This window comes from Oncorhynchus mykiss, chromosome 19 (genome assembly GCF_013265735.2).
Source record: "Oncorhynchus mykiss isolate Arlee chromosome 19, USDA_OmykA_1.1, whole genome shotgun sequence".
NCBI lineage: Eukaryota > Metazoa > Chordata > Actinopteri > Salmoniformes > Salmonidae > Oncorhynchus > Oncorhynchus mykiss.
The window spans coordinates 42,762,623-42,786,064 of NC_048583.1; the positions used below are offsets into that span (position 1 = coordinate 42,762,623).

At 45.9% G+C, this 23,442-nt stretch overlaps 2 protein-coding genes across 5 annotated transcripts in view; one reads left to right on the forward strand and one right to left on the reverse strand.

Annotated features, from left to right (window-relative positions):
• ttll5 (tubulin tyrosine ligase-like family, member 5) overlaps window positions 1–3,128 on the forward strand; it is a 94,511-nt gene extending 91,383 nt beyond the window's left edge. For all 4 annotated transcript variants that reach the window (XM_021574390.2, XM_021574393.2, XM_021574391.2 and 1 more), the window contains one exon: window positions 666–3,128. In XM_021574390.2, coding sequence (XP_021430065.2) covers window positions 666–718 — 53 coding nt within the window. In that variant the 3' untranslated portion in view covers window positions 719–3,128. The remainder of the gene's footprint in view (window positions 1–665) is intronic.
• tgfb3 (transforming growth factor, beta 3) lies at window positions 2,255–23,442 on the reverse strand. Its single transcript, XM_021574394.2, has 7 exons — window positions 22,626–23,442; window positions 10,757–10,920; window positions 8,808–8,937; window positions 8,552–8,659; window positions 5,423–5,591; window positions 4,666–4,819; window positions 2,255–4,017 (listed from the first exon to the last, which is right to left on the reverse strand). Exons 1-7 carry the CDS (start codon window positions 22,969–22,971, stop codon window positions 3,859–3,861), a joined length of 1,230 nt encoding a protein of 409 aa, XP_021430069.1. The 5' UTR covers window positions 22,972–23,442; the 3' UTR covers window positions 2,255–3,858.

Sequence of the window (23,442 nt, forward strand, 5' to 3'; positions counted from 1 at the left end):
TAGACCAGAGGAAAGAGTGCCTCCTACTGGCACTCCAACACCACTTCCAGCAGCATCTGGTCTCCCATCCAGGACCAACCCTGCTTAACTTCAGAGGCAAGCCAGCAGTGGGATGCAGGGTTGTATGCTGCTGGCAGTCATTACAATAACGCTAGTTAGCGTATGCACTTGAAACTACCTCTGACTTCCTTCATACTGGACGCGGGGACATAAAATGTATATCCATGATGGTATTCTGTTGCAGCCTGCGATATTCATGAAATTCTTATTTTTCACACACAAAAAAATCCCAACAATTTTTTTTCTCCCAAAAGATAATATTACAAAAAATTGCAGACCCCTTGGAGTACCTCCGCAGACCCCCAGGTTGAAAACCCCTGATCTAGCATAATTTTGCAACCATTAGCAAAATAAAATTCCATATAGAACTTTTAAAGTTTGGCTCAACCCCTCACACTATTTGTATTTGGCATTGACCCTAAATGCTATTTTTTTAAAAAGTGTAAGATACACCAGTCAGCACTATGGCATACTTTCTTCCCCAGCTTCTGCCCTGACCTGTTTCTAACTACTGCACACTGAAGATTCGGCCTTGAAAGCACAAGATTCGATGTTCACCCAATGTAGTTATTTTATTCATCTTAGTTTTCTTCTTTCCTCTGCAGGTCTTTCTGGGTACAGCAAACTGTTTCAGGGACAGGGGTCCAAGCTCAGATGACAGCGAGATAACCAGGGAAAGGACGGGAGCTATGGCACACCAACTTGCCGACAGAGGTGTCTCTGCATGTGACCACAGGTGCATGCTGGGTAGGAAACAACTTAAGGATCCCGCTGCTGTGACTGTATGTCTGACACACACCAGGCCCTGTTACTGCTTCTAAATGAAGGAGACATGCAAGAGGATAGCCTGCCCTTTCAGGAATCCCTGGGCCTGACGCAGGTCGGGATCTGTTGCACAGGCCAAGACTTTCCAGTGGCTTTCTGTATCACCCCACCCCCCCACAGCCCCAACTCCATAACCCTATCGCAGCAGTTGTCATCCCTCATTCTCCCCATGCTGTCTGTCTGTGTCTATGCCATGGAAAAACTTCAGTGACAGACACCCAGCAACAGCTGGTTCCCACCAGAGGCCCCATGGGCACCATCACTGGAGCTCAGAGTATAGTCTTAATACATTATAGCAATTACTGTACAGGCAGAGAGATGTGCTTTATCACCCCCTTCTGTCTCATTTTAAACATATGTTTGCGGCGTAGGGAAGTTTGGGTACAAGAGAGAAACTGCAATTGACCAATATTTTAGAGATTGCCTCAATGATCTTGTTTTACTGAGAAATGAGCAAGTAAATGAAGTGTTGTCTGGTGAGGCAGGCTTGATGTTGTGCTTGGGAACCAACCATCCCATTCTCTCATGAATGAATTTATCAGAGAGTATCACAAACAGTTGCCAATCCAGTTATTTTTGGTCCTTGTTTATGTATACTGATGGGTTTCCTCTCTCTTTGTGAAGACTTGTTACATTGGCTAGCAGGACACTTGAATGAGTTGTATTGTTGCCTTTACAGTTCTCATGTTTGCACTCCCTTGTTTGTCTATACTCTACAGTAACATTATATACCAGACTTTTCCCACTATGAACTGTTATACTGCCATTCTTTGTGCGCTCTGGCTTAGTAATGTGCAGTATACTGTTAAACCTGCACAGTAATGTTTTTAACGCAATTGTATGTTACAATACCTTGCAATCAGTTGTTTCAGACTGTAATGCAATGACAATGTTGTCCATTTGTAGTGTGTGCTCTTTTACAACTTGAGGGAAAAAGCTATTGAATGTGTCTCATGGCCCCTGTTCTCAGAACATGGTGATGAAGGGGTCTACCTATGCAATGCAATCTTTTGTATAGTAAACATACTCAACCCTCCTTTCCACAGAGGGTTCTACCTGGAACCCAAAAAGGTTATTCAAAGGGTCCTGCTATGGGGACAGCTGAAGAACCCTTTTGTCTAAGAGTGTATGCCAGCATGCTGTTATCGAGTACAAACTGGGGAAGAACATATGCAGCAGTGGGTTGGGTCATATATTATTGAAAGGGAATACTAAGTTAGTGTGTTAGCCTTTTGCATGTGTCTCCCCAACTGCTGTATTGTGAGGGCCAAACTTTGGGAACCATCAGTGACCATTTGCAAGCAAGACCATTAATATCAGTAGCAGCCAGTGTCGTCTATATGTACTGTAAATTGTTGCATTGTATATATTTTTTATTTATTTAAAGGTTGTCAATCAAATCAGTTTCCTGCACCTCAAAGTGAACTAGGGCCTAGTTCAATCAGATCCAGCGTTAACTGGCGCTAGCCGACACCATTATAGCTGATGTTGTGGCGGGCTCGGGAGTGAAACTGCATTGAGCTGTCAAATCGGTGAGCAGCTGCTCTTGTGGTGATTGTCACAAAGCCAAACCCATCCCACTCGCATTAGAAGTTCAGAATGAGAAAGTGTATTCTATATAGAAATAGTGACGTTCAAATTGAAAATCATTAAACAAAAATGAGGATTTCTATCAGCCTAATGGAGGTGTAGACTACATCTCACATTCCAGTGTTTGAACTTGTAAACAACGCTGCATGGGAATCATTTCAATGCGACTCCATGCAGCCAATGGCAATGTCCACTTTCGGTATAATGCCAGGAGCCGTTGTGGATTTGAGCGCTTTAACCTAGTTCCACCTCCGACACGTCAAAACATCATCTATGCGGATTTTGGCTAAAGATGATCTGATTGAATCTGGCTCTTCATCACTAGGATCTCAATATGGATAGCGGTTGAGCTTGGAAAAAATGCATAATTTTTACTGATACCCACAAATGATGATTATCTAAAGATTTTGAAAAAATATATACATCTGTTTGTCCAAGACCATTTTTAATTTAAAAAAGTGTTTAAGAGTAATAGCAATAAACTTTTACAGTTTGTGATCTAGTGAAGTGTTCACCTAGTGACATACATTGTCTTGTACAACAGAAAAGTCAGCTTCATTTAAGAAAAAAATCCAGAAAACATGATTCTGTTGCATAACAGAGGTAAACATAACCATAAAGATACTTTGTTGAATAAAGGTTGTTTTCCAGCATTTTGTATTTTTCCTAAGATTATTAGAGTCCATCAGCATCTGTCCTAGATTAACCAGTGTAGGGAAATGTGGTGCACGCTGCGCTAGTTTCCAGCTTGGACAGTCTGTTTGTCCTGTGCGTCAAGGCTTTGTGTCAGCCCTCCATTAAAAAGGATGGTTCTCTTTAGGAAACAAAAGTCTGACAGAGCTTTTGCTTTAGCCACTTTGATTAATTTGCACTGTAAATCCAGGGTCTCAGTGGGTCTCTCTTTTTGACTGCAACTACTGTATGTCCTTGAGTAGGCAGTGGTCATGGCTAGAACAGCTTACGTCAGTTCTTTTCCTCTGAGCAGACAGAGGTTGGCTTTGAATGCCCGTGGTCATATGGCACAAAGCTAAAGGCAGTTCAGAAGGCCGAAAATATTGACAAAAAAAATAATGGAAGACACTTGACATTGAGAAGAAAAAAACATTGTAAAAGGCCAATAAAGTTCTGTTGAGATTGCTGGGTCTGGAGTGATGTTTGAAAGTCATTTGGGCACACAGCCTGGGAATTGTGGGTAGAGTGGTGGGCTGCGTCTCTCTCTGCAGGGCCTCTGTGTGGGCTCGACTAAGGAGGGGGGAGAGTGTTGAGGATGGACAGGTGTACTCTTGGTGGTGGGACAGACAGCATACCACCCTCCCCTTCCCCTCCCTCGGTGTAGTGCCGTGTGTGGCCCTGTCAGATCCCAGTGTGCTGGGCCCGGGGCCCTTAGCTACACTTGCAGGACTTGACGATCATGTTGGAGAGCTGCTCCACCTTGGGCGTGCGGCCCACATAGTAGAGGATGGTGAGGGGCTCCAGGTCCTGAGGCACACAGCAGGGAGAGGCAGACGCCTCAGGGTTCAGGGTGTTGTACAGGCTCAGCATCTACGGAGGGATGGAGGAAGGGAGGGGACATCAGGATGAAAAAAAAAAAAAAAAAGTTTGATTTTGAAGTTAGACCTTCAATCAGATCAAGCGTTAACCGGTGATAGGCCACACCCGCATAGCTGCTGTTTTGGCGGGGTTGGAGGTGGAACAGAGTTGGCGCTTTCAAATCAGTGAGCAGCTGCTCTTGATCATTATCACACCGTCATACTCGCATTAGAAGTTCAGAATGAAAATCTGTAGGCTATATAGAAATAATTAAATCATTCAATGAATAAATGCAGATTTATATCAGCCTAAGTTAGGTTTACATTCCATGTCACGTTCCAGTGTGACTCTTGTGGATTTGACAGCACTAACACAGTTCCACCTCCGACAACACCAAAACAACCGTTATGCAGATGTCAGCTAAAGCGGATCTGATTGAATAGAGCCTTAATACTAAGCAATGTGATGATGTGTTGGTATTTGTTCATATTGGCCTGGGAAACCTCAGGCTATCAGATTGTGTAGGTGGGTGTTGTCTGTTTAGGTGTGCCAACATACAGTACATGTTTGTAAGTGCCTGCATTCCATTGTGTCATTTAGTGGTAATAATACTTAACACAGGGTAATGAGTGCATTACTGGTGTACAAGCCGTGTCTTACCGAGCTGTGTGTAGTGTCTGCGCTCCGTAAGTAAGGGCAGGGCCCGGAGCAGAAGTTAGCGTAGTATCCCTTAGGCTCGTGGATCCACCTCCAGCCCAGGTGCTGGCGGAAGTCAATGTAGAGGGGTCGTACACAGCAGTTCTCCTCATAGTTACTACAGTAGGCAGGAGAGAGAGATCTTTATGAATAAATGAAATACCTCACCTGAAGGAGAAATGCTCTATTTCTAGTTTGTGTACATTTCACTACATCCATGCAGTCTGACTGAGCCCTAAGAAGACCACAAATTCCACTGGAAGGTGTGTCCTCATTTCCCTCTTGGAGGCAGCCCAGGTGTCTTACTGTTGTCAGTGAGACTGACAGAGAGATTCCAGAGTGGAGAAGAGGGGACAGCATGTAAGAGAGGGGAGAGCGGCAGCTATCGTACAGGGACAGATCTTGACTTGTATCAGGTTGCTAATGCCTCTGCCATGCTACAGACTATCGCTACGCTCCTCTGCCAAATGAATTACAAACGAGAGAAGCCACCATTACCATTTGAGATCCAACTTGACCTACTGTGTTGCTTACAGGAATAACCAGGGGCTATTTATCTATTGGACAAAAATGTGGCTACTCATCCTGCAGTAAGTGTTCATCTAAATTAAATATATGACATGCACTCAAATTGTTGTTGTTTTCAGCTATGATTTCACAGGTTGATTTTGCACAGTAACTTAGTGATTGAATAAGAAGAGTGAGGTGGTTAGTTACGAACGAGAAGCAGTAGTTGGTGTCCAGGGCTCTCTTGCGTCTGCGGGATGAGGACTGGGCATCTATCCTATGAGGGGGCAGCATCATGAGGATGAGATGAGGGAAGAGCTGCTCCTTCTGCTTCTTCAGTCTGCCCAGGTCCCAGCGGCTCTCATCATAGTCACCCTCCACACCTACAGGAGGAAGACACAGGGACATCAGCGTTAGTACAGAGGTGTCATTAGCGGATTAAACTACGTAGACCATTCCATAGGGAAAAAAGGGATAGATTTGGTAAATCAAGCTGAAGTGCAGTCCTAGTCCATTAGAAAACAAAGTTCAGGTCAATTCAAATGTAGGCCCAAGTATTTCAACAGAATTGTTTGGCTAGCACAGACTGGAATATGTTCCGGGTTTCCTCCGATGGCATTGAGGAGTACACCACATCAGTCATTGGCTTCATCAATAAGTGCATCGATGATGTCGTCCCCACAGTGACCGTATGTACATACTGTATCACAACCAAGAACCAAGAAGCCATGGATTACAGGCAACATCCGCACTGAGCTAAAGGCTAGAGCTGCCGCTTTCAAGGAGCGGGACTCTAACCCGGAAGCGTATAAGAAATTTTGCTGTGCTAACAGCAAACCATCAAACAGGCAAAGCACCAATACAGGACTAAGATTGAATCGTACTACACCGGATCTGACGCTCGTCGGATGTGGCAGGGCTTGCAAACCATTAGACTACAAGGGGAAGCACAGCCGAGAGCTGCCCAGTGACACGAGCCTACAAGACGAGCTAAACTACTTCTATGCTTGCTTCGAGGCAAATAACACTGAAACATGCGTGAGAGCACCAGCTGTTCCGGAAGAATGTGATCACGCTCTCCGCAGCCAATGTGTGTAAGACCTTTAAACAGGTCAACATTCACAAGGCCGCAGGGCCAGACGGATTACCAAGACGTGTACTGCAAAAATGCGGTGACCAACTGGCAAGTGTCTTCACTGACATTTTCAATCTCTCCCTGTCCGAGTCTGTAATACCAACATGTTTTAAGCAGACCACCATAGTTCCTGTGCCCAAGAACACTAAGGTAACCTGCCTAAATGACTACCGACCAGTATCACTCACGTCTGTAGCCGCAAAGTGCTTTGAAAGGCTGGTCATGGTTCACATAAGCACCATTATCCCAGAAACCCTAGACGCACTCCAATTTGCATACCGCCCCAACAGATCCACAGATGATGCAGTCTCAATCACACTCTACACTGCCCTTTCCCACCTGGACAAAATGAACACCTATGTGAGAATGCTATTCATTGACTACAGCTCAGCGTTCAACACCATAGTGCCCTCAAAGCTCATCAATAAGCTAAGGACTCTGGGTCTAAACACCTTCCTCTGCAACTGAATCTTGGACTTCCTGACGGGCCGCCCCCAGGTGGTAAGGGTAGGTAACACATTTGCCACACTGATCCTCAACACAGGGGCCCCTCAGGGGTGCGTGCTCAGTCCTCTCCTGTACTCCCTGTTATGACTGCATGGCCAGGCACGACTCAAACACAATCTTTAAGTTTGCTGACTACAGTGGTAGGCCTGATCACAGACAAAGACGAGACAGCCTATAGGGAAGAGGTCAGAGACCTGGCCCTGTGGTGCCAGGACAACAACCTAGCCCTCAACGTGATCAAGACAAAGGAGATGATTGTGGACTACAGGAAAAAGAGGACCAAGCATGCCCCCATTCTCATTAACGGGGCTGCAGTGGAGCAGGTTGAGAGGTATGGCAACTGCTCGGCCTCCGACCACAAGGCACTACAGAGGGTAGTGCGAAAGGCCCAGTACATCACTGGGGCCAAGCTTCCTGCTATCCAGGACCTCTATACCAGGCGGTGTCAGAGGAAAGCCCTAAAAATTGTCAAAGACTCTAGCCACCCTAGTCATAGACTGTTCTCTCTGCTACCGCACGGCAAGCGGTACCGGAGCGCCAGGTCTAGGTCCAAAAAGCTTCTTAACAGCTTCTACCCACAAGCCATACGACTCCTGAACACCTAATCAAATGGCTACCGATACTATTTGCATTGCCCCTCTCTCTCTTTTACACCATTGCTACTCTCTGTTATCATCTATGCATAGTCACTTTAATAACTCTACCTACATGTACATATTACCTCAACTAACCGGTGCCCCCGCACATTGACTCTGTACCGGTACCCCCCTGTATATAGTCTCGCTATTGTTATTTTACTGCTGCTCTTTAATTACTTGTTACTTTTATTTCTTATTCTTATCTGTGTTTTTGTTAGTTAGGGGCTATTAAGTAAGAATTTCACTGTAAGGTCTACCTACACCTGTTGTATTCGGCGCATGTGACTAATAAAATTGAATTTGAGAACCCTGCCCCTCTGCTCAGGAATGGGGTATCATAGTGTACGTCTGAGTCAGTTATACAGAATTAGAATTCACCACGGCTGTTTTTGTCATAATACTTTCTGTAATGTCTTAAAAGCATTGTCTCCACTGGAAAGAGGCTGGACTTCAGGCATCACCCACTCAGCCCCACTCCTCCTCCTCTCTGCTCTCACTCTTCCTCCTCCACCAGAGCTGGTCCCTCTGTCCTCCCCCTGGGTTAGTTAGTGTCTGCTCATCCAATCTGCCCCTGATAGCAAAAGCAGTAGAGATCTCAGGAGAGACCTTGCCGGTGGATTTGGAGCCCCTCTTTAATTCGGGGCCAAGCGTCTGAGTGCCGTGGTAGCACATTCTTTATGGCCAAGCCAGTCAGGGGAGCGTTCCCAGGACTAGGGACCCGGAGGCCCCAAATGCTAAGTGAGATACCAGACCAATTGTATTCCCATGATCTGCTCTCTCCCTCTTTCTCTCCTCTTTCTTTCCTCTCTAGTCCTCTTTTATCTCTTTCATCTCTTTTCCTTTCTCACTCCCTTTCTCTCACCTCGTTCTCTGAGAGGAAAACCATCATCTTCATAAAAAAAAGCCATATAAGTATCAACCATTGAGGCCCATGTTCACTGGTCTTTTTCTAAATCAGAGCTCATTCGGATAGAAAGAGGGGCTGTGATGAGCAGTGGAAAAGCCAAAAGGGAGGAATCAGAAATGGTTGGTTTCTTAAATGCGGCACCTCATTTCATTTTACCTTTGAACTTGACTTGTAGCACCTCATTAACGTTTTCGATAATGTCACCGTTGGTGTTGAAGGTGTGGCAGGGGCAGTGCACACTGATCTCCAGGCCCAGGTTGGTCTCTGAGGGGAAGAAGAGAGCAAGGCAATATGAGGAAGTGGTATTTTCCTTTGTCCAAATGAAATTGAGTTTCCAAATACCTTTTGGCTCGTGCTTTGATATGCAACACATGGTATGAGACCGGGAACTTTAGGGCTTTGGCCCACTCACCTCGGTACATAAGCCATTCCCTGACTGTGTCTGTTACATCGAAGGAGACCCACTCTGGCGTTCCTTTGGTCAGGACGTTCTTGCCCCCGATGTAGCGCTGCTTAGCTATGTGGTCGTCTGGCCGCAGAATCTGCCAGCCAGAGGTAAGAGAGTGACCCAGCTGCATATACTCTCTCTCCCACACACACCCACACACACCAGACGGCAACCCAGCCAGCGCTGTCTGAGCCAGATGCTCCAGGATGCCCTGGGCCAAACGTCTTCTTCTCATGGAAAAAGTGACTCCCTGTGTTGATATCCCCATTTTGCAAGTTAATGCCTGTGTGTAACCCTACTGCCAATGAAGAACCTGGCTGTCCCTCCATCTGCACTTCAAACTTCAATTGGGCTCGCAACATTTTTAATTTCCTAACACTGGTCTAGTCAGGATGAGGCACTGCAAATGTTGCAGTGACAATGCTTCAGATCTCTGAGTGTCTCTGATTATGTGCTGTATACCAGCATGGGCGTATACTTTGTCTCAAATTGCCGGACTAAGGGCTGGATTCAATCCGTATTGCGAATAATCCGCGTTATAGCTAGATTGAAATGTAAATGCAACATAGCCATGGGAAGTAGAGGTGCTGAGAGTGCTGCAGCACCCCTTGATAATAAATATATAAATAATAATAGTAATTTAAAAAAATGGTAAACACTACATATGTCTGTCCAATTGGAAATTACTTTTATATTTTAAGCGGCGATCTTCCGCGACACGGATTCAATCCAGCCCTAAGGCATAGGATTTAGGGATCCACACTTTAAATAACGCCTAAGGTTTCTGTGAACGATAAGTGTTATCTCCAGAGAGAGGCCAGTGAAGTGGGGGGCTCAGCACCACAGCAGGCTAGATAGACAGGTTCCTGAACATTGTCAGCTTCCAATCCGGCTTCCTGTGGGAACAGGGGACCCAGCAAGAGAGCACGGCCAGCGCCAGGGCCTGCCAATCAGCTCCCGGCTAATGTGTGGGGGCGAGCAGCTCTATTTACTCCCCCAGCGCAGCGGCTGACCCTGCCTCTATCTCCTCTGGGCTCCTGGAAACAATCTGGGGACCTGACAGCCAGTCTGAGCGGAGCTTGGCCTGGCCAGAGAGTAGCTTGCCTCCGAGGCGGTATGCAGGCTGGAGACGCTCGTCTCCCTGGCAGGAAATGTTGGAACCTGATCATAGCTCCCAGTCTCTCACGGGAGATTAATGAGGAAACAAAAATACATCCCATCCACCCCACCCACATACAATCCACGGACACACACACCACTCAAACACATACACACCTCCTAAAAAATACAGGTGCAGATGTCTGAATCTCTTGTTGAAAACATCTAACTGAAAAAAAGGGTGGTTGGACAAAAGCTCTGAGATTGACAGCTGTGAAAGGAGCGATTGCAAAATGGTAATCTAGAGTTTCTCAGAGTCTGCTGTAGCACGCCATGAATTGTGTGCAAATGTACTTGACTTGAGGCACATGGAATAATGATAATCACTTAAAGACAGGGGGAGTTAGGGGCCCTGATATAAATGTTTTCTTCTTTTCATGTAGACTGACTTCACTGCCCCATGTGTATTGAGACATATTTTATTTCTGTAATATTTTTCCTTTATTTTACCAGGTTAGTCTCAGTGAGATTAACAATCTATTTTACAAGAGATACCTGGCCAAAATAGCAGTACACGAGGTTGCAGACACATTCACAACAAACCCAAAGCGCTACAGATTAAAACACATACATTTACACATTGAACAGCAAGATGGTTTTCCATCATAGTGTTTAACTTAGCTTTAACCTTGCCTTCATTTAAAGGGACGAGCTCCTGTAATTTCAGGACCTTTTGAAGCTTGTATGAGAGAATTGGATCACTACACACCCCACATTCATGAGTACAGTGGGAATGAACTAGTACGTTCACACACCTGGTAGAGCTCAATCCGCTGCTCGTTCCTCTTGGCACTAGAGTTGGGGACACGAAGGGCTCGGAACTCTGCTCTGAAGAGGTTGGTGGAGTTCTTCTCCATGGCGGAAACGTTGAAGCGGAATACCTTGGAGGTGATGCCCTTGGGGCAGTAGGGAAGGTCATCTGCAGGGCAGGACACAGAGACAAAGTGACTCACCTTAAAACACAACTCTAATGATGCCATCCTCACTGCTTCCACACAGCAGGACTATGACAAAAGTCTTCACTCTTGGTACACAGCCTAAGCTCTGTTTTCAAAGTAAATAATTGTTCAGTTTATCTCTATATCTTCTGTATTTCATAGTTCGACATTCCAAACGAATGTCCTTTACAACAGAAAAAAATACAGTTAACCATTCTCCAACCATTGCCAGTGAATAAAATGAAGCCTTGGGCCATCTGTTTATGCTTTGTGCAGTCCGAGTTAGCAACAAGTTGAAGTCATGAAATGAAAACCAAATGTCCCATGTGTTGGTGGAACTGAACAGGCTGGGCTGAGATGGCAGTGTGCTCCTCCTCCCTGCCTCCTGCTCCAGAGCTCATTCAGAAGCCAAGCGTTCCCTAGAACAACCAACCAGTTTAGCTCAGTTCAGCTCACAACATGTGCAATCACATGCAGGTAGATACAGAACACTAGCTCAATCAGTGTGTTGTTTGTAAGGGAGAGAGTCCTTCAGTGACTGTTTGTCAGGGGGGCTGATTGTATAATTGAGAGAAACAACTTAAGGTTATTTTAACCATCAATTGGAAGGGGAACCAGTCCTGTCAACCTGTGTGGTGTGGTTGTGAAAGGCAGACCGTGAACTCAGCTACAGTAGTACAGTACAGTAGTTATAGTAACAGCCACAGAACACTTCTCGATGGGCCCCTTCTGAAATACTTCCTGTTGCACTGCCCAGTCAAGGAAGCTTTTATTTTTTTTCCAACCCTAATACCATTGAATCGTTTATTATTTTAACAGGCCGAGCGCATGCAGCGCTGAGCAAAACAAGCACACGGCAAGCGTTTTACGAGCCAAGTGGAAACACTCATTTAAAGCCAAGCCATTGCTAATTTATAACCCCCAAGCCTGAGCTTCATTAGAGACCCTGTGATTCACTGGTGTTGGTTAACAAGGATATCGCACCTTTGGTTGACATGAATCTAGATATGTTTATAACAATGGAGAAGGATGTTTTTGTATAATGCATTGTGAGCTCACACATCTACCTAAACTTCCTATGATCCATAATCCTATTTCACAGCGGTTTAGCCTTTATCTGATATTTACATTAACTATTTTATTTTTAAGTCCCCCTATTTATATGTGACCTTTTCAGTCTTTAGACTCTTCACCCCTAGCCAAATACCTGTCCTGTACTCCCTTGGCCTGTCTCACTACCCCCCTTCTCTCTCTTCTCCCTTGTCCCTCTGCCTCCCCCACAGAAGGTGGAAAGGCCCACTTCAAGAGGAGATTTGAAATTCTAATCAAGTCTTTGGTTTCCTTTTGGATGACCTCATTTTTCCCATTGCAATGGTTTTAGGTGGATTTCACATTATGGCTTATTATTGCCAAGGGTCTGAAGGTAATTTGTTCCATGGCTGTGAGTGTAAGAGATTGCCAGCATAATTAGAGTGAAATACACGGCAGACTAATTTACAGTCTCTCTTCTCTCCATGATCAGATCTGGTTCTAAGGCCAGCAGCGTGAGCATGCTGACATCAGCGGGATCTTGACCTGAAACATATCTGAAGCAACCAAAACATGTCCCAAAGAGCTTCTATGGCCCCTCAAAATAGTTCATTTGTCTATGCGACAAACCTTTATTATATTGTAGTCCTTCCCATTTCTCAAGGTTGTTAATCTTTCTTTTGAGATTCATTGTGAATATGTTGAAAATAGTAACTTTTGTGGTAAAAGAAAGCTGTCCAAATGTGGCTTTGTTTGCAAATATAATACATGTAATAAATCCTGTGTGTAATGGCACAAACCACAAACAGGTATCGCAGTTACGTACTACACACTAAGCACTATGTAAAATCGTGTATCTACACGGTAACTGCAATGTAAATACAAGGTTTTCATGGCACTTCATATGAAGAGGTACAAATACCTCTCCCACTTTTCCCAAGGGACTGAAAATGGGGTCCTGCTTTTTGTAACCTTTCTCTTTTATGTGGCAGTGTGTCTGCAATGACTTCCATGGACTGTGGGGCTGAGGAGTACTGTACATCGAATAAGGTACTGGCACTGACATGTGTATATACTTCCATTCTGGTGTTCTTTAATGCTCATCGTAGGTTTTTATTCTTACTTTTATTTGTTGTGATATTTCCTATTATTATTAATATTATTATTATCTATATTATTATTATTATCAATATTATTATTGCTATTATCACTGCATTGTTGGGAAAGAGCTCTCAAGGTAAGAATTTCACTGTACTGTTTTACACCTGTTGTATCCTGTGCACGTGGCGAATAAACTTTGAAACTTTAAAGCAGAGTATTTGTAGTCAAAATGTTGAGCAGTTGACCAGATATTAATGTTCTAGATCAATAACCTGGCTGGTCAATAGAAGAATATTAGGTGAGGGTTACAATAGTAGTGAAATCTTCCACACAGGAGCACCTAGGGACAGAATAGCTCTGTTCTAAAGCTTCTCATAAAGCTTCCATCCTAGACAGACACTGTTCCCCCCTCTGCCCCCTTCCCCCCTCCACCCTCACCTCATTGCTTCCTGTGTCTGGGATGCCCCACCACGCTAGCTCCTCTCCTCTCCCTGCCCTGGTAGGTGACATCACACAGAAGCTCCCATCAAACACTCCCAGCAATCAGCATGTTCCCAGTGCCCAAAGGGCCGGCCGTGATGTCAGTCTCGCCAAAGCTATGTGAAGGTAAACAAAGGAAATGGGAAGCATAGAAAGCAGGTGCTGGCCAGCTGCTGAGGAGTCTGGACCTCGTTTACCAGTGAAAAATGGCAACGGCGCTGCAAAAGCTGGTATTCTAATGTCTAATAACTAATGTTATTAGACTAATCTGGTTTATCCAAAAGGCCACACATATAGCATTTTTCAACTAACAGTTTTATCTTTATCTAACATGTCAATAAAATAATATAGCTATCTCCAGATGAATGAACGTTATAATTTGAGCAGTAAATTCTAATCCAATTACAATTCACACTTTTGCGAAACAAATGATTACATATCAATGAATGGTCATGTCAATAAAAACATACCTGCCCTGATCACCTGTCTGTGCTACTGTCGTTTAAACAACACTCTAGTGTGGACCAAGCCATTCCTCAGACCAAGACATTTCCAGTACTCCTGTCCTGAGTAAGTCTCTACAGTAAGTCTCTACACATGGAGCCCTGTGGCTGACTGTTAAGATGAGATAATGTGATGGAGCTCTCTGCTGAAGTAAGACAGCTTTTTTCCACTTGATCAAGGATGGGGGATGGGGGATGGGGGGGGGGGGGGGGGGGCTGTCTTTCGGAATGGACCAGAGCAGTCTGTTTGCTTGGGATGACGTCACCTTTCTACAATTCCATATATCAGGAACACTGCTGTTCTCAGCTCCGGTCCACATCTTTCTTCTTCCCTCCCAATGCTGAATCAATGATTGCCTTATGCCAAAACACTCACTGCATGCTTTTCTTCTAAATAAACCTGGCTCCGCCTAATTTGCAGCAATGAGAGCCAATACGTGGTATTCTTAGATGGTTCAGTGGTAGTCTTTGGACAGACTTACTATGCCAAATGTCAACAAAGACAGTGAATGAGTGCTAATATATGTGGAGGAGTGAGTACAACTGGAGTTCAGTACCCAAATCAAACCTAGGACTGGGTGCTGTGGATTATGGAGAAGCTTGGCCCTTGTGGCGTTAGTTTGGCTCCTCTACCAGTGTTCACCAAATGGCTCCCATCTGCACTTGTCTTATTCACAGCTTTACTGGAAAACACTGTTTATATTCAGAGACACCTAACTAATGGTACCATGAGTATTTTGGCAAATTACTCTAGTTATTAAAGCATATGAGTCTGGGAGGAAAGGTCTCTTCGTCTTACACTCAGCCCTGTAACTGAGTAATAAAAAGAGTGAAAAAGCACCAATCTGACAATAATCCAAGACATTCCCACCTTCCTGAAAGAGTGTATGTAAAACCCATTAGACTATGGAAATGGAATGAAAATATGTCTTGCTGTATTACTGTGGTGATAGACATTAGGCTCACTGATACTGAAACAGGCCCTACTTCTTATGAAAATGACATAATGGAAAGTGAAGGGAAGAGAAAGGTGATTATTCGTCAACACTTCAGGCCTTGTTATTGAGGGGACAAACACTCTCCCTCCCTTACAGTCTCCTCTAGAGGGTGTATCTGGACATGAACAAAGAACAGGATTAAACTAAGAAAAAACAACAGGGACAGAAAAGTGCATTGTAGGCTACATTTAGGTAAATGTACGAGATTAATGGAATTAGTCTTGTTCAATGGTCAATGATTGCCAACCAGGGCCAGCTCTAGCCTTTGGGGGCCCTAAACAAGATTAGGTTGGGGGCCATGTTATGCCATGTTAATGATATAGTAATCATGGCTGAATACCAACTGGGCATACAGGGCACATGCCCGGGGCCCTGATTGATTTTGTTAGTCACTCTGACTACAAATTTAGATAACTGGCTAGACTAATTTACCAATCTAAAAATCATTAGGTGACATGGCTAATTAAGTGACTGTCAGTAACCAGATTTCCATCCAACCTTTTTATGCCAGTAAAGTACATGTCGGATAAATCATGTAATGACAGGTCCGATGGAAACAGAACATTTTTCAGTAAACTTTCCAAATGTTGTCAAAACAAAATACCCTAGACAAGGTGAGATCTCTTTGGATATGTATAATGAATTATGTGAGAAATGTTGGTTGAAACGCTTTTATGCGCAAATATTTATATAATGGGGCGGCAGGTGGTTAGAGCGTTTGGACTTGTAACCGAAAGGTTGCAAGATCGAATCCCTGAGCTGACAAGGTAAAAATCTGTCGTTCTGGCCCTGAACAAGGCAGTTAACCCACTGTTCCTAGGCCGTCATTGAAAATAAGAATTTGTTCTTAACTGACTTGCCTAGTTAAATAAAGGAAAAATGTATAATAACCATCATATTGAAGTGAACTTGGAGTCTTGTGATAACATGACATGTTGTGTGGTCCACCCACTACAACTTGTTGGGAAAGCATGCAGTTTATTAAACTAGAGTTATGAGGAACTTTGCAGGGTGGTGAAAGTGCAATGTGATGAGCTTGATGCTCGTGTCCAATAAATATCTAGGGTCTTATCCTGGTCACGTGATAATCAACGCTTGGCTGCTTTTTGAAAAATAAAAATAATCTCACTCTTTTGTCCATATAATCTCATCATGTAGCCTATACGTGCACTCTAACCAACAGTGTGCAGATAGCTCTGTTGGCTAGAGCGCACGTGAAACTACCAGAGGGGCACACACTATATTCTGTTATTTTTTTAATGTGCACTACATCATCGCACACATCCATTTATCTGCAGAAAGTCAATTTGATGGAAACACATCTCTGGTGGGATACATTGTTTTTATGCAGATCTTAGAATATTTAAAAATCTGCAGAAAAACAATATATCCCACCAGAGATGTTTCCATCAAATTAACTCTCAACTGTTAGTTGAGAACTCGACCCTGACTGAGTCACTTATATATATATATATATAATATATTATTTTTATAAATAAAATAAAAGTTGGTCGGAGCCCCCTAGCAGCCGTGGGCCCTAAGCGACGCTTATGTTGCTTATGCCTGGAGCCAGCTCTTGTGACAACTGTGGCCACTATGCCTTGTTTATTTACTTTGATCATGACAGTGTCATGACAGAGTGATGTGACTAGGGCTCCTGGCTATGATGCAGCCCAGAACCCACGCACCAGACCTCTGTTTGTTTTGTGGCCTCTGGCTACCTCTGACCAAGATGGTTGTAGTAGTGACTATTTTGAGAGTCAGAAGCACTCAGGAAGCAGATTTGACACAGGGGCTTGAGCTGTTGCCAGAGGAAGCTCTGTTCAATGTCATTGAATGGCTTTAAACACCTGTTGATTATAAAGAAGTAACATGATGCAATGATCCAGCATCTGAACAGTGAATAGGCCTCCAAGTATTCCACTTAGTAAACAATTCCCCTCGAGACAATTCACTGCAAAAGAGGTAGATGGTCCAATAAACTTCTCACTCCGATTAGACTGGAACAATCAATTGTGGTCCATTTATACAGGAAATTACTACTAGGATGAGCAAGGCAATTTTGTTCTAGTGCACAAGCCAATTTGCAGCTGAATTAGCTGTGTTTGAACTTTACAATAGTCCTAATAAAGAAAACAGTGGTGAGGTGAACACAATACATGATAAAACAATGCTCTTAGAATCCCAACAGTTTTGGGGACAAATAATATCTGGAGTTGGGGAAAAACTGTAATTGGTGCAGTGGTTGAAGGGATGCTAAAATCGCCTGAGTGCCTGAAAAAAGTGTTCCGATGGAATGTCTCAGACGGTCGTGTGCTGGGTCAGCTATTGGGAGTTCCCATGGCTTTTATGTGAGGTATGAGGGAGGAACGGCGCTCACGCCAATTAGACTGTTTGCTTTGCCCTCTCCGTTTGTCGCGCTCTTTCCACTGCGCAGGTATGCGACCGTGCGTTAACGTTATGTCGGTCGATGCCTCTGTAAGTGGAGCAATGGTGTTCTTGCGTTATTTCGTACGTTATTTCATTAGTACAATTTGTTAACGTTGTCTCCACGTTTTTACAGTAGGTACGTTGCTTTTATAGATCAATTCAGCTGAAAATGGAACATAAATAACGCAGTTGTATGAATGCCATAAAATAAATCACAGACACTGCTTGCATTGCACACTGACACAAACTGGACACAGGGGGCTTAACTCTGCAGGGGAGTCAGAAGAATGACATTTTGAAAAGGGGAGTAATACATTGGCTATATGAGTTTTCTTCAGTTCTCAATGAAAAAGTTGCTTTAGGCTATACTGATCTTTCATACTACATTTGTATTTATTGGGGAGGTATGCTCCTCTATTAGTTTCAATTATTTATATGGAAAACCACCAGAGATTGATATTACATCTGCATGAGATGTTTGAATAAAATCAACTATATGTAGGCTACTTTCCTGATGCTTTAAGCACTGTATTTGAACATTAAGACACACAAATTACTAAAGAGGGAGCCAGAGATCAAGATATAGCTTAACCAGAAGAACAAAACCTGTTCCCGACCCGAACCAACCCTCCTCCTCCTCCCACTGCTCGCTGATGCTGGCATCGCAGATGCTGCCATTAAGCTCTTGAAGTTGCCGTTATGTGGCTACACCAGCAGTCAGAAACCTTTTCCATTTGGAGTGCCAAGTTATCGTACCATTTCTACTGATCTGGTGCCAGATTTTCATGGAACAGTTTCATTTAATTTATAATAGTCTTTATATCTCAAAATCAATGTGTCACGTTCTGACCTCTATTTCCTTTGTTTTGTATGTAGTTAGTATGGTCAGGGCGTGAGTTGGGTGGGCAGTCTATGTTTGTTTTTCTATGATTTGGGTATTTCTATGTTTCGGCCTAGTATGGTTCTCAATCAGAGGCAGGTGTCATTAGTTGTCTCTGATTGAGAATCATACTTAGGTAGCCTGGGTTTCACTGTGTGTTTGTGGGTGATTGTTCCTGTCACTGTGTTTGTTGTCACAGGATAGGACTGTTTTGCGTTTTCACATTTCTTGTTAGTTTGTTCATGTGTAGTGATTTATTAAAACATGAATAACCACCACGCTGCGCTTTGGTCCGCTTCTCTTCCTCCTACAGACGAACGCCCTTACAGAATCACCCACCACAACAGGACCAAGCAGCGTGTCAACAGGCAGGAGCAGCAGGAGAAGCAACAGCGGCTGCAGGAGATACGTAGTAAGGAATTCTGGACATGGGAGGAAATCCTCGACGGGAGAGGACCCTGGGCTAAGCCAGGAGAATATTGCCGCCCCAAGGCCGAGCTGGAGGCAGCAAAAGCAGAGAGGCGGCATTCTGAGAAGCAAGCACGGCGGCGCGGACGGAAGCCCGAGAGTCACCCCCAAAAATTTCTTGGGGGGGGGCACAGGGGGAGTGTGGCAGAGTCAGGAGTCAGACCTGAGCCAACTCTCCCCGTTTATCGTGAGGAGCCAAGGAGGAGCTCAGAACCAGAGCTGGTGTTGGAGGTGAGCGAAGCAGAGACTGTGAAGGAGTTAATGGGGAAATTGGAGGAGAGTGATATGAGGGACTTGCTGGTTTGGTGCATGAGGCACGACATTCGCCCGACGGAGCGTGTCAGGGATTTAATGGCACCGGGGTCAGCTCTCCATACTCATCCTGAGGTGCGTGCGAGGGGTCTGGTGAAGACTGTGCCAGCCTCACGCACCAGGCCTCCTGTGCATCTCCCTAGCCTTGCACGTCCTGTGCCATCTCAGCACTACAGTGCTCCTAGCAGTGCTAACTGTGGCGGGCGTGGTGCTGGTCAGGCACCGTGTTATGCAGTTGTGCGCACGGTGTCCCCAGTACGCGTGCTTAGCCCGGTGCGCTACATCCCAGCTCCCCACATCTGCCGGGCTAGGGTGAGGATCCAGCCAGGGCGGTTAGTGCCAGCCCTGCTCTCAAGATCTCCAGTACGCCTTCACGGCCCGGTCTATCCGTCACCACCTCCACACCCCAGCCCTCCGGTAGCAGCTCCCCGCACAAGGCTTCCTGTGCGTGTCCTCGGCCCAGTACCACCAGTGCCAGCACCACGCATCAGGCCTACAGTGCGCCTCGCCTGTCCAGCGCTGCCGGAGCCTCCCGCCTGTCCGGCGCCATCGGAGCTTCCCGTCTGCCCAGCGCCGCCAGCGCTTCCCGTCTGCCCAGCGCCGCCAGCGCTTCCCGTCTGCCCAGCGCCGCCAGCGCCGCCCGTCTGCCCAGCGCCGCCAGCGCCGCCCGTCTGCCCAGCGCCGCCAGCGCCGCCCGTCTGCCCAGCGCCGCCAGCGCCGCCCGTCTGCCCAGCGCCGCCAGCGCCGCCCGTCTGCCCAGCGCCGCCAGCGCCGCCCGTCTGCCCAGCGCCGCCAGCGCCGCCCGTCTGCCCAGCGCCGCCAGTGCCGCCCGTCTGCCCAGCGCCGCCAGTGCCGCCCGTCTGCCCAGCGCCGCCAGTGCCGCCCGTCAGCCAGGGGCCGCCAGTGCCGCCCGTCAGCCAGGGGCCGCCAGTGCCGCCAGTCAGCCAGGGGCCGCCAGTGCCGCCAGTCAGCCAGGGGCCGCCAGTGCCGCCAGTCAACCAGGGGCCGCCAGTCAGCCCAGCGCCAGTGCCGCCAGTCAACCAGGGGCCGCCAGTGCCGCCAGTCAGCCAGGGGCCGCCAGTGCCGCCAGTCAGCCAGGGGCCGCCAGTGCCGCCAGTAAGCCAGGGGCCGCCAGTGCCGCCAGTAAGCCAGGGGCCGCCAGTGCCGCCAGTAAGCCAGGGGCCGCCAGTGCCGCCAGTCAGCCAGGGGCCGCCAGTAAGCCAGGGGCCGCCAGTGCCGTCAGTCAGCCAGGGGCCGCCCGAGCAGCTGCCCCTCTGTCCAGAGCAGCTGTCGCCCCTCTGTCCCAAGCTGCTGCCGCCCCTCTGTCCCGAGCAGCTGTCCCTCTGTCCCGAGCAGCTGCCCCTCTGTCCCGAGCAGCTGCCGCCCCTCTGTCCCGAGCTGCTATCGCCCCTCTGTCCCGAGCAGCTATCGCCCCTCTGTCCCGAGCTGCTATCGCCCCTCTGTCCCGAGCTGCTATCGCCCCTCTGTCCCGAGCTGCTGCCGCCCCTCTGTCCCGAGCAGCTGCTCCTCTGTCCCGAGCAGTTGTCCCTCTGTCCCGAGCAGCTGTTTCACCTCTGTCCCGAGCTGCCCCTCTGTCCCAAGCAGCCCCTCTGTCCAGTGGGGTCATTGAGAGGGGTGGCCATGGTGAGAAGGCCACGGAGGCGGACAATAAGGCAGACTAAGACAATGGTGAAGTGGGGTCCGCGTCCCGCGCCAGAGCCGCCACCGCGGACAGACGCCCACCCAGACCCTCCCCTATAGGTCAAGGTTTTGCGGCCGGAGTCCGCACCTTTGGGGGGGGGTACTGTCACGTTCTGACCTCTATTTCCTTTGTTTTGTATGTAGTTAGTATGGTCAGGGCGTGAGTTGGGTGGGCAGTCTATGTTTGTTTTTCTATGATTTGGGTATTTCTATGTTTCGGCCTAGTATGGTTCTCAATCAGAGGCAGGTGTCATTAGTTGTCTCTGATTGAGAATCATACTTAGGTAGCCTGGGTTTCACTGTGTGTTTGTGGGTGATTGTTCCTGTCACTGTGTTTGTTGTCACAGGATAGGACTGTTTTGCGTTTTCACATTTCTTGTTTTTGTTAGTTTGTTCATGTGTAGTGATTTATTAAAACATGAATAACCACCACGCTGCGCTTTGGTCCGCTTCTCTTCCTCCTACAGACGAACGCCCTTACACAATGTCATGTGGTTAATCAAAATTCAATCAAAATCAAAATGATACAGATCTAAAGTAACTTCTATTGCCATTGCCAATATGTAAAAAATATTGGCAATGGCATAAAGCCAACAAATAAAATCATTGCAGCCCGCAGGTAGAAAATATACTGATATCATATCAATCACTTATGCATTGCCTGTCTGCAAGGAACTTGAAACAGTGTATCAAAACGTTTGTGTCCAGCCTGAAGCTTGCGCTAGCAAACTTGCAACATTGTATAGAATATTCTGGGCCCTCAAGAGTTTTGCTGTGCCAGTGAACTCCAGACAGACACAGCCGTAGGCTGTTTGCGCAAGGGATAAGAAGTAATCAGGTAGGCCTTTTTTAAAGATATTTCCACCGGATCAGAGCATGATCCCTTTCATGCTGAGTGGTAATTGAAAGGGAGCGAGCTGGAGAGATGTTTCAAATAGGCTATGTTGAGGAACTATTGTCATTGTCAATGGATGTAAAAACTGGCTTCGTTTACTTGCCTTTTGAGGCGAAGAAAAAAAATACTTTGAGAAGCTCCACAATGATGGTGAGTTAAGACAATCAGAAATAGTATCAGATTCCCAAATGGGCACATTTATAAGCCTACATTTGTGTGCAGGCCAGTTGCTTAATCAGGTGCGTGTCCTTACTCAAGATTGACAGGAGAGTTCCAAACAAAAGACAATGAATAAAATGACAACTCATAAATGGAATGAAATAAACCAAAACATTTACCCCACAAGTGTAGCCTAGGTTGTGCACTCTGCAAACAACGTGTCCACACCTACAATGACAACCGTAAGACTGTAATAATAATAATATATTGAATGCATTATCAAAAATGACCGTAACCAACCAAACATTGTAGATTCGAAAATGTCATTAATGGTAAATGGTAATCTGGTGATACTGGTGGGCAATCCCCACAGCCTCTGTCTTTGTATAAGTCTACTCAGACAGGAGTGAATCAGACAGGTGTCTCGTGTGCCATATTATATATATATATATATATATATATATATATATATGGAGCAAACAATCAACCAGTTGACTAAATGGGATCAGCCCTAATTTGATAACATTTCACCGTTTCCGCTCCAGCCATTACCACGACCCTGTCCTCCTCAATTAAGGTACCACCAACCTCCTGTGAATAGAAGCCACCGTGGCAACACGATCAGCTGTTGGTAGGATCATGATTTCAGAAAACGAACAAAGCGCATGGATAGAAAAGTGGCCTTCGTGCGTAAAACGCGTATAATAGATACATTATTAAAATCACTTACTGTTTTCTGGTGGTCCATTAATCATATTGAACTTGTAAATCTCTTTGGCGTAATATTCAGTCTCCGTGTTATCCTGTCCACAACTTTGCTGTCTGTCTCTCCCCAACTCCTCGATCAGCTCCTTCGTACTGTTATAGAGCGATAGCACCTGAAACGGTACCTGATTCGGACCCAATGTTTGTGGCGGGCTGGTCAGTCGAAGTTTACTGAGAATCTGTCCTCGGATTGCCTCTACTCTCTTCTTCTTTATGTGGTCTATGTCCACAGTGGTGCAAGTGGATAGTGACAAAGTCATGGTCACACAGTTCAACAGGAGGAAAAACAGAAGTGCTTTACCCAAATGCATATTTCTATCTGCCCTTACTTAGCTAATAAGCTGACGAAATATAAGAAAGTATGGTAAAGGGGCAACAGAAAAAGACACCAAATAATTTGGACTAAATTCCAGATGAAATGTTATCCTTTCTCTCTTTGCATTCAGGAGGTCAATGAGTCCTTTCCCCCGAGGAAACCCATCTTGTCAATATAGGGCTAGTGTCATCTGAGTGCTATCCGGGTGTCCATTCCAAGAATAGTCCAGATCATTCTTGAATATTATCTTTATCTTATCTGAGACCCCTTTTCACTCAATCTGTCGTCTTTCTATTCTTCCTTCAAATGTTGTGTCACACATCTTCCGTTTTCCCTCGTCATTCGTTCATCATGACAAAATGTACTTTCTCCATTGCATTTTTTCTTTTCCATCAACTTTTGCTGGTGTAAGGTCAGTGCCGCTCTCCCTCACGCTCCTGTCCCCTTTGCGCAACAGAGTCTTGTA

What these genes read in the sequence shown, in the direction of transcription:
- tgfb3 (XM_021574394.2), bottom strand. Translation starts at nt 22,971, where the DNA reads ATGCATTTGGGTAAAGCACTTCTGTTTTTCCTCCTGTTGAACTGTGTG. An exon ending in GCTACAAGTCAAGTTCAAAG is followed by an intron (nt 5,592 to 8,551) that starts GTAAAATGAAAT and finishes TTCCTCCTGTAG; the next exon opens with GTGTGGAGGGTGACTATGAT. An exon ending in GACACCAACTACTGCTTCTC is followed by an intron (nt 4,820 to 5,422) that starts GTTCGTAACTAA and finishes TGCCTACTGTAG; the next exon opens with TAACTATGAGGAGAACTGCT.